The sequence below is a fragment of the Corticium candelabrum genome, chromosome 22 (genome assembly GCF_963422355.1).
Source record: "Corticium candelabrum chromosome 22, ooCorCand1.1, whole genome shotgun sequence".
Lineage (NCBI taxonomy): Eukaryota > Metazoa > Porifera > Homoscleromorpha > Homosclerophorida > Plakinidae > Corticium > Corticium candelabrum.
Window position 1 is genome coordinate 2,577,068 of NC_085106.1, and position 10,820 is coordinate 2,587,887.

Consider the following 10,820-nt stretch of genomic DNA (forward strand, 5'->3'; position numbering starts at 1 on the left):
CGTCTGGCAGGTCTGTTTATCTTGATGCAGTTGGTGGTTCAAGCAGTGTGGCTGATGCTCAAAGTGATACAGCAAGTGTAGCAGGTGAAGAGTATCATACAGTGAAACATGATACGTCCGACAGTGGGGAATCAATTTTTTCAAGAGCAGATAAAACAGAACAGAACGAGACGGTGATACCAGAAAGTAAGACCCACAGTTTGTCAATCTTACAGGTCAATCTGAGGGGTTTCCAGCTTTGTTTGTTCTCTCCATTGAAGGTGATGGAAATGAAACAGACACCAATACAGGTGCATCAGACCTGTTTGAAAACTTTCTAATGGTAACACAATTAGCTGTTGCTAGATTTCCATTCCCATCAAGGTTCGTCTGTTCTGTCAAGAATTAGTAAGAGTCCTGCCAATTTAGCACTAACAGGGTACATACTCACTGATTCAGTCTGCTAGTTTCTGCACCTTGATATTCGTTGTTTGTTGTTGTGGCTAGAAAGCATGGGTTGCCATTGCAATGCTACGCTGATCACATTGACTACAGTCCAGAGAAAAAGCCAGGTAACGTACTGTACATACCAGCCATATTGTAGACATACACAATGGATCTTTGGTGAGTAATCAACTTTGTAAACCGATTGACCGCCTTAGAGGTAAGACCAGTTGGTTGCAGTCCTGCTTACAACAAAACCATAATATCTTTTCCAATGTGCGCACTCACGTGTCACTAATTCTATTAGTAAATTTTTTATAACAAAAATGGTTTGATAGTAACTGCATCGGTCTTTTCTCAATACAAAGATTCCATTGTAAATATGCTTCATTCTTAACGTGTAGATGTAGTTAAGGATGGCTTGTTACAGTGATTCATGGGTTCAAACGTTGTTCTATGTAGGAAAAGGCATTCTTGATTTTCGTGATCGTTTTGTTTTCCTTGGTCATCCACCACTACCTCTACCGCTACCACTACCACTACCATAATCGCTTTTACTACAATAATTGTTGTATTACCATCACCAACTGTTGCGTTAGAGTGGTTTTAGTTGTCCGTCTTCCCGAACCACATATCAGGTCTGCAGATAGGAATCATTCAATTACGTAGGCGCCCTTAAAATACGTGTCTGTTTCAAAACTTAATTTTAGTAATTAGAGCATCCTCGGACCTGCAAGTATACTGTATTATATCTTTTCCGGAAAGCTTGAAAGAAATACTATCCGATAATTATGTATGGTTTCTAAATGTTGTGAGAAAGCTGGCCACACTCGAATACCATTCTTTTCTTTAATTCCAAACCGTCTTTCGAATTCGAAGAGAACTGGAGCGTATTAATTACTTTAGAATGAGTTGGCTGCAGCCATTAGGCTAATAAAGTTTGGACAGTCAATTTGGATTGATAGACAGTTTGTTTAGTAGATACCACAAACGAGACTTCGACAATGACACACTACAGCTATATTTACAAAGAAACGAAGAGCCAAGGCAGCAAACCAATCCGTGTATACGACTGCATGACTCAGTACACCCTTTATATAGGCAAAGATGCTTTCGTGCACACCTACGGTCTCTTGTTATATCTTCACTCGTCAAAATGCAGCTCTGTATATCACTGTATCAGCCAACGTATGGTATCCTAATTTAGCTAAGGAAGATAGATGATCTAAACGTTTCTGCAGAAAGCCTCTCGTTTGTTCAACAGTCGATCGGATCAACATGATGACCGTTGTTCCTTTTGTTGTGTATTTAGTTTGCTAATTTTTTTCTTAGCTCTGCTATGTGTGAGTTTCGATCTGGTGCTCGTATCTGCGCTCCAGGCAGCTACATGGCTTTGGGCTTCTGTCTGCCTAAATCACCATCACTCTACATTTACCACAATACTTGTCCGGAAGACTTCACCCTGTACAGAGGTGTCTGCTACCGTTGGCCTTCACCTCAATGTCAAACTCAAGACGTCGTGACAGCTGACTGTATATGCCAAGGACTCAATGGCCGGTTGAGTACAGTTCCTGAGGTGGACCGTTTGGAGGGCACAGGATGCAATTTCGACTTTGCAGGCAGCTGGGCTTTACTGGGTCTTACAACTAACTCGTATATAAACCAAGTTTTCGGGTATTGTTTCAGAGATGACTACAGCTACACCGAGACACACGGAGTGGCTCGACCGTCCATCGATAACGGGGTAACTATCGCTTGGTGTAATGCAGTGTCGGCTCTCTCAGCGGACGCTCAGAGTAACATCAAAGCAGGAGTGATAGGCTGTAGGACGTGATCGCGTCCTCGGTAGAACAAACGAACTGTCACGTTTTTACGTTGACTCGCAATAGTGTTCTCTAGAGACAATAAAGTCTGCAACTAACACGTCAACAATTGTCATGTGTATAAATTGATTGTTTTCACTGAGTATTACGTACAAGAGTCTCTAGACATTAAAATCTAGAGGGGAGCACTGCACGTACTAGAATGTAACAAGATTCTACATCCCAAAACAAAGTTTTGATGTTAATTTTTCTCAGTAAAGTATACTTCACACGATAAGGCTGAGACGGTGCTAGACTCGTCGCGGTCATGTAATGTGCGTACGTTAAGTTCTGTTCGAGGCCCTGGATTGGTTTAGGTCAGACACACAAACGATGCAATTGTTTTTCAATACGCTCCTGAACTACCTACTGTACACCATTAAAACGTTACAACAAACAGACGAGAAGGAAAGTCCTACAGTGGAATTGAATAACGTGCGTCTCGATTTGCAGCAAACTATTAACCCGAGGCGTGCATGCGCTAGGTTACAGTAACACCGCTGTAAAATGATTCGACGTCCGACTCAACGGCCGGATGTGGGTGGGTCGATAGACGGATGTGGACGTCACTATCTACTCCGCGTAGGTCCTCTGTTATGGTATCGGTTATGTGGCAGGCCTGAACCTACCGGGTAGTTGTCAGTCTACCCTCTGTTCTACACGTAACGTTAATGTGTAGCAGTAAATCTGTCCACCCAAACCAACCCCACCACTTTGATCAAATGCAGAAGCAGATCCTCTCACTTGTAGTACCTATTGTTTTCAACCGCTTTCTACCGGATTTCGTCAATTATGACGTCACGCGAGCTTTAACAAAACGCCATTCTAAAATGACTGAAAGCAAATTCGTGTAAATGCTTAATTTATAACGTGTAACCAATTAAAAAGCTTGGAGGATCGATCAGATGAAAATAACCGCAAGATGCATGAAACTTGAATTTGGGTAAACCATGTGTACCAAGCCGCGAGGAAAACCAATGGTAACCCTGAATCTCTAAATAAGCCATATTTATTAATTTAATGCCCAACAGTAAGGCGCAAGCGACGGGCAGATTGTCAACATTTCATTCAGAGAAATGACTAGTCGCCCAAGTCTTAACGCGCGCGCGAGGTGTAGAAAGGAGGTGGTGCCCGCAAGCGAAAGTGCGGATACTTTTGGTTGCCAGCACCGTCCCCTCTCCGCTCCCCGCGCGCGCGCGCTAAGAGGGACTGTGCAGTGTGGAAAAATTCCCAGATCTTAATTAAGACCCCGGGCACTTACAAACATGGAACTGGTACCTCTCGAACGCACGTGACAAAGTGGAGACATTGGTGTATTCAAACAGATAGAATGACGCTCGGATAGGTTAGAACGAGCAGCTTCCGGAATATTACATATGTAGACTCCACCCCAGTGTGACGTGGCCCATTCTATTCTAGTTAAAGGGTAAGTCTCATTACCTTAATTGCATTTCTACGGAAACGTGAGACAGCCAATTAGTTGTCACTGACTTCTTCAAAGTCAGAAACAAAGATCTCCTCGCTTTCAGAGCTGGAGGAGCCATTGTTACTTACTTCTATCACTAGCCTCTCTACCGCTTGTTCTACAAATGCCATCACGGGTTCTATAATGCGACTCTACTTCCCTAATTACATGGTCAACGCACTTCTTCCACTTCTCAGCAGTCACGTTTCGGATTCCTTCCTTGGCCAACCTCTCAATTGCTGCCATTGTGAAGTACTTGTTGTTTGCTGCAGCATAGCCTTTCACTTGTGCCCATACGAGTTCTATCGAATTTAGTTCGCAATGACCAACTGGAAGTCGAAGAACTTCGTGGCCCTTCTTGGTTGCGACACCGTTTGTCGATCAGGTATGTGCTCTGTGGATTACTTGCTTTAATAAGCATGAAGATTTCTGCTTTGAGCATTTTTTGTCGTATGAGATGTTGTGACTGTCCAAATTAAATAGTCCATCATTGCCTTCTTTGTAGGAATTTTTTCTACCACACTCACAGCTATTAGGTATTTGGTATTGTCAAGGACGATGACAGAGCGAGGAGGACAGTTGGGGATGAGCTTCTTCTCAAACCACTCCATGAAGTGTTTTGTATTCATCTCCTGGTAGTAGTCTCCAGTTCCAGTTTTTTCTGTAAAGACCAACTCTGCATCTGCAATCCATCCCTGTTCCCATCTAGTCTCGCGCAGCCAGACCCTCCCCCTTTTGACTTCCGATGGCGGGAAAGGGCCTGGTAAGATTCCTTTGATGTCTTGGTTCTGCCGACGCCAGCATTCCATGGGGCATAAAGACATAACGATGATATGTTAGTTGAGATAAGCGAGCAACTTATGGGAACGCACTACTAATTAGTATCCGCATGTACAGCAAAGTTTTCGCTTCTGTTTCTGCTGCAGGTGCTACTGGACTTTGTTCTAGTTCAGTTGCTCTCACAGGTTGCGTGACTGCCTGCTATAGACATGGTAAGAAAAGCGCGCAGGTCGTCTCTTCTACGACAACATTGGCAGGTGAGTTGTTCTTGGGGAAATTGCATAGAGGCTCGTCATGCAGCTGCAGCGTTAGATCTAGCAACAGGACGAGCAGCTTCTAGCTGTTTCCACCCCTGTCGTAGCACACTTTATTGGCTTTTGTACTGTCAAGTTCGAAAGTTGCGTGATCATGCAATTCGAATTTTCGTAGGTGAGACGTACGGCACATGCTAGTTGTTGAATGCTGTTGGTTCCCGAAGAACAACTAACTCACCTGCCAATGTTGTCGTACAGGAAGACGATCTGCGCGCTTCTCTTATCATGTCTATAGCAGGCAGCCACGCAACCTGTGAGAGCAACTGAACTAGACCAAGTCCAGTAGCACCTGCATGCAGCAGAAACCGAGCGAAAACTTTGCTGTACATGTGGATACTTTTAGTAGTGCGTTCCCATCAGTTGCTCGCGTATCTCAATTAACATATCATCGTTATGTCTTTATGCACCATGGAATGCTGAGGTCGGCAGAACCAAGACATCAAAGGAACCTTACCAGACCCTCTCCCCGCCAAGGAAGTCAAAAGGGGGAGAGGCTGGCTGGGCGAGACTAGTTTCCATCCTGCGTGGAGTATGATCAATCTACCACCTTTTCTGGAAGGAACACGTAAGCTGCCTTTGTCATAGTCTATCCAACAGTGCTCACGAGTATGATGAGCATTGAGCCAGGTTTCATCGAGATAGACTAGTGGCCTGCCCTCAGAACGAAAAGTCAGAATTTTCCTGAGATATTCATGACGTGCAGCGATGATTCTGTGTTGTTCGTACAGTGCTGTCTTCTTGTTACGTGTTTTGTACCTGAACCCCATCTTTCTGACTGTTGTGTATAGCGTAGATCGACCGTAGGGGTAGTCTACATCATCTCGTAAAGCCAATAGAAGTTTGTCCATTGTTGGAAGCCCACCGTTCGTGTAAAATCTGCACTCTTCGACGTATCACTCCTTCCAGGAAGTTATCTGTTTGTTGTTGAGCAGAACCACAACTTGGTTTACGGCCTTTCTTTGCAGGACTGCTTACATCACCTTCAACACGCCATTCTTTCAAGACAGTACAGATAGACCTCTCTGATACCTTTAGTGCCTCTGAGGTTCTCCTGAGGGCGTTACCAACCATGATTGGTTGTTCTTCTCTCTTGTCCTTGTCAAAAAATTCGTGCACATTGGCTATCATTGCTTTTTACAAACTTTTGAAGACCAAACCGTGCTTTCGCTTGACAATTTGAGAACCAATGCTGATTTCAGATGGTACATCTGCTGTTGGAGCAGATCTAGATACCTTGCCACGAGGAAGAAAAGATTCTGAAGTACTCAATAATTATCGCATAGAACTGCTAGAGAATGACTACTGTGTCACTGTGGTATTGTCTGGAAATATAGCTTTCCAATACAGTGTACTACAACGTAATTGTATGTATGTGTTTAGCTTACGTAATTGATGATTGCCCTAATTCTATTTCCTTCTCCTTCCACTGGGCAGGCCAAACTGACGTAGAACCTACCCACAATTCCCAAATGCACGTATTGTTTGAATGGAGGTAGGAAATGACGACTCCGAGGATTTGGGTCACGCACTAGTTGGATAAATTAGATACCGTGGAGACCGGTAGTGACACTCTAGCAGCAGCAACAAAAACAATAAACAAAGAATAATCACGTGATGTGTTAGTCAACAAACAATATTGTGACTATCTGTGATACCACACATTCTGAGTGCTACACGATCCTATTTTTTAGTAGAGTGAGCTTGTGCAGCTTGTCTGCTTTATACATTTGCTATCTCTTCAACAACAGCTTCCTCACTTGCCACTCCTATAAGACGTAGGTACCACAGTGTCTAATTAAAATGAACAGCACGGAGAATTGTGTGTGATTCGTGGGTGAGACAGCTGATTGCCACTTGGTAAAAAGCGCTGCTACTTAGAGGGAACCTCTCTGGCGCATTTCAGTTGTTCAACAATCGACGTACATCATGAACATTGTCCTCGTTGTCGTGTCTTTGGCTTGCTCAATTCTCCCTCTTTGTTCTGCCTCCTCTCAACCAGAGAGCGAAAACTATTGTGGTGCGTGTCCTCCTGGCCGAGATGGCGTGCAAGGTTACGATGGCAGAGACGGCAGTCCCGGTAGGAATGGAAGGCCGGTCAGAGACGGAGTGCCTGGTGTAGTGTAGTGACATCTGACACTAACTATATACACATAGAGTAGTACGTAGTACGCGTGCGTAGCTTGTTATTGACTTACTTGAGTGTTGGCTAGTTTAGACTGCAATTATAACACTGTGTCGAGTACTGAGCCTACTGTGTCGAACCCCGAACTTACAAGATATAACATTGGCGACGAGGATATGGCGCAGTCAAGAGTCCTAGGAAAACTGGCTGAGTTTCAAGCTGGAACAGACAGCGTAGACAAATATTTCGACCGATTTAAGTTGTATTGCACCGCAAACGACGTAGCTGACAACGACAAGCAGCGGGCAATATTCTTAACTACGGTTGGTGCAACGACATACAGGCTGTTATGCAACCTAACGAGACCGGAGAAGCCGCAGGACAAGACGCTTGATGAACTAACTGAACTCATGAAGAACCACTGCGAACCCAAGACCATCGTCATCGCAGAAAGATACCGATTTTATAAGCGAGTCCAGAAGGAAGGCGAAAACGTTGCCTCCTATCTTGCGGAACTACGACGATTGTCAAAGAAATGCGACTTCCGGTACTATCTCGATACAGCGCTGAGAGGTCAGTTTGTCTGCGGGCTTTACTTCGAAGCGGCGCAACAGAAAATGTTGGCCGAGTCCGAGCTGGGACTCGATAAAGCAATTTCGATGGCTCAGGCGTACGAATCTGCAAGACGTGAGACGCAGTCATTACGTGGTGAGACACCACGGGGTCAAAAGGAGACGATGTTTAGTCTCAAAAGCAGCAGTAGCCAATCACAACGAACGACCGCAACAGAGAAGGAATGTCAGCGATGCGATGGGCGAGGACACACTTCTGACAAGTGCAGATTCCGAACGTATACGTGCAGGTTTTGCAACGTAAAAGGCCACATCGCAAAGGCATGTCGCAAGGAAAAGCAAAACGAAAAGGAAACGCTCCCAAGGCATGCGAAAGGCGGACAACGAACGCACCACATCGAGGAAGCGGAGGTGAGTACTATTCACACGTTGTCGGATACTAAGGGCGGTCCTAAAGTAACATTAGAAGTGGCGGGGAGTGACCTAGAGTTAGATGTGGATACTGGAGCATCTGTGACCGTGCTACCGCACCATGTTTACAGTCAGTATTTGAAGCATGTACAGTTACAGAAAGTAAGATTGCACTGCGATCATACAGTGGTCAACTGTTACGCGTAGTGGGCGAGGCAACCGTGCCAGTTCGATACGGTGATCAACACACAATGGGACGAATGTTGCTCGTTCATGCACCTTCAAAGCCCCCTGTATTGGGAAGGAATTGGCTCCAGTCGATAAAATTAGACTGGCAGTCTCTGTTTATGGTGCAAGACAACCCACCTGACGTGATTTCTGAATTTGGTGAGTTATTCCAATCAGACATGGGAACATTACGCGGATACCAAGCGAATATCACGCTACAGAAGGGTGCAATTCCTCGATTTCACATACCAAGACCCGTGCCATACGCTTTACAGAAGAAGGTCGAGGAGGAATTGAGCAGACTTCAGAATGAAGGAATATTAACACCGGTAGATCATAGTGATTGGGCAGCACTCATAGCCGCTGTAAGACGGGGAGAGGGATCTCTAAGGATCTGCGGTGACTACAAAGTGACAGTCAACCCGTATTTGGAGATGAGTACATACCCGTTACCAAATCCACAGGACCTATTTGGCACGTTAGCTGGGGGTAGATACTTCTCAAAGCTAGACATGAAACAGGCTTACTTACAAATGAAAGTATCACCTCAGAGCCAAAAGTATTTGACTATCAATACGTCAAAAGGCCTCTTTGCATATACTCGTATGCCATTCGGAATCAGTTCCGCGCCAGCTATACGACAACGTGCAATGGACGGAATCTTAGCCGGAATTTCCGGAGTAGGCTGTTTTTTAGACGACATTTTGATCGTGGGGAAAACAGCAGCAGAGCACGATGACCGTCTACGTATGATTCTGGGAAGATTGAGAGACCTCGGTCTGCGACTCGCAAATTTGGCCAGACGCGAGTAGAGTACTTAGGGCACGTCATTGACAGCCAAGGACTGAGACCGTCCGAAAGCAAACTGACAGCAATATGCGAAGCACCGGAACCGTCGAATGTGACCCAGCTGAAGGCCTACCTTGGTCTTCTCAACTATTATAACAGATTCTTGCCCAATCTCTCCACGATTTTACAGCCACTGCATGACTTACTGAAGAAGAATCGGCAGTGGACTTGGCAAGTGGAACAACGAAGGGCTTTCAAAGCATCAAAGAAGAAACTGTTGTATTCAGGTTTTCTTACTCACTATGACCTAGAGAAACGTGTAAAAGTGAAGTGTGACGCATCACCTTACGGTATCGAAGCTTGTCTCTCACACGTAATGGACGACGAAAGCGTGCAACCTGTCGCTTTCGCCTCTCGAACACTGTCACCAACTGAGCAGAATTATGCCCAGATTGATCGTGAAGGTTTAGCCCTCATATTTGGCGTCCGCTACTTTCACAAGTACTTAGTTGGTAAATAATTTACGTTAGTAACTGATCACCGCTCGTTGGTCAAGATATTTGAACCCAAGGAAGGAGTACCATCGCTTGCTGCCGCCCGACTCCAGCGTTGGGCGTTGATATTAAGTTCGTACAACTATCAGCTCGAATACGTGCAGGAGTTACAAATGCAGAAGCGGACATGTTGTCCCGCTTGCTGATAGCTGTAAATGTGATTGACCACGATGAACAGTTGTACCGAATTGATTATTGTGAGATGTTACCCGTAACAGCGGAAGACGTGGCCAGGGAGACCAAGAAGGACCCTGTACTGAAACGAGTGTATGAACATGCACTTAGGGGATGGCCGAAACACGGTGAGACCGAATTACAGCCGTATCAACGAAGAGCCGACCAGTTCACTATCGTTGAAGACTGTTTATTGTGGGGTAGTCGAGTTATTATTCCACACACATTACGCACTATGGTACTGAACGAGCTCCATGAAGACCACGTTGGAGCTAGCCGCATGAAGGCTATAGCAAGAGGGTTTGTCTGGTGGCCTTGTCTTGACAAGGATATCGAAGATACCGTTAGGGCGTGTCAAGACACCAGACATAGACCAGTGCAAACTCATTCCCACCCGTGGATTTACCCCGATGCACCATGGAGACGGCTACACGCGGACTTTGCGAAGTCAGTGGAAAACAATATTTAGTGATCGTTGACGCGTTCTCAAAGTGGGCAGAAGTGCACGAGTTGGGGACTCATGGGACCTCAACACAAACCATCGAAGCATTCCGGAGAACATTTGCCGGCCATGGGTTACCCGAGAGGTTAGTAACCGACAACGGCCCACAATTTACGTCACAGCAGTTTCAAGAATTTATGAAGGCGAACAGAATTAAGCACCAGCTTACACCTATTACCCTTCTTCAAACAGACAGCCGAAACGCCTAGTGCTGGAAGTTAAGAAAAGCTTGAAGACCAAGCCGTCAAGCCGCACAGTTAGTCACCAACTATCAATTTTTCTCTTGTGGTATCGAACTACGCCAAACTGCACTACGGGCAAAACACCCGCTGAGTTACTAATGAAGAAGGAGCTCAGGACGAGACTTTCGTTTCTGAGGCCAGAGTCAGGGAAGACTCTTCGAGAGGAACATCGAGACCATTACGATCTAGCGACAGAGCAAGTTCGTAATATGAGCCCGGGAGACACCGTCAGTGTCTTAAACCCTAGACGTGACGGACGTGGGAAGTGGTTATGTGGGACGATCCTACAAAGGCTAGGGCCAGTCAACTATCTGGTTGATGTCTACAGACAGCCGCGATATGTTCATGTAGAACATTTACTAACCCGAGATCCTCGGAGCAT

The 10,820-nt window shown here is 45.4% G+C and overlaps 2 protein-coding genes across 7 annotated transcripts in view; both read left to right on the plus strand.

Annotated features, from left to right (window-relative positions):
* LOC134197607 (uncharacterized) overlaps positions 1-2,590 on the plus strand; it is a 4,091-nt gene extending 1,501 nt beyond the window's left edge. For all 6 annotated transcript variants that reach the window (XM_062666953.1, XM_062666956.1, XM_062666958.1 and 3 more), the window contains 5 exons: positions 11-186; positions 261-290; positions 346-418; positions 487-551; positions 1,756-2,590. In XM_062666953.1, the coding sequence (XP_062522937.1) occupies positions 11-186; positions 261-290; positions 346-418; positions 487-551; positions 1,756-1,946 (535 nt within the window). In that variant the 3' untranslated portion in view covers positions 1,947-2,590. The remainder of the gene's footprint in view (positions 1-10; positions 187-260; positions 291-345; positions 419-486; positions 552-1,755) is intronic.
* A 1,481-nt stretch (positions 2,591-4,071) lies between these two features.
* Positions 4,072-10,163, plus strand: LOC134197694 (uncharacterized protein K02A2.6-like). Its single transcript, XM_062667040.1, has 8 exons — positions 4,072-4,135; positions 6,044-6,159; positions 6,225-6,229; positions 7,055-8,079; positions 8,157-8,954; positions 8,999-9,430; positions 9,497-9,574; positions 9,625-10,163. Exons 1-8 carry the CDS (start codon positions 4,072-4,074, stop codon positions 10,161-10,163), a joined length of 3,057 nt encoding a protein of 1,018 aa, XP_062523024.1.
* Positions 10,164-10,820: the final 657 nt, after the last annotated feature.

Excerpts from the sequence above, each read along its gene's own strand:
- LOC134197694 (XM_062667040.1), top strand. The coding sequence starts at position 4,072 with ATGACCAACTGGAAGTCGAAGAACTTCGTGGCCCTTCTTGGTTGCGAC. Across the intron at positions 8,080-8,156 it reads GCTACCGCACCATGTTTACA|TGGGCGAGGCAACCGTGCCA; the intron begins GTCAGTATTTGA and ends TGTTACGCGTAG. Across the intron at positions 8,955-8,998 it reads GGGAAGATTGAGAGACCTCG|GGCACGTCATTGACAGCCAA; the intron begins GTCTGCGACTCG and ends TAGAGTACTTAG.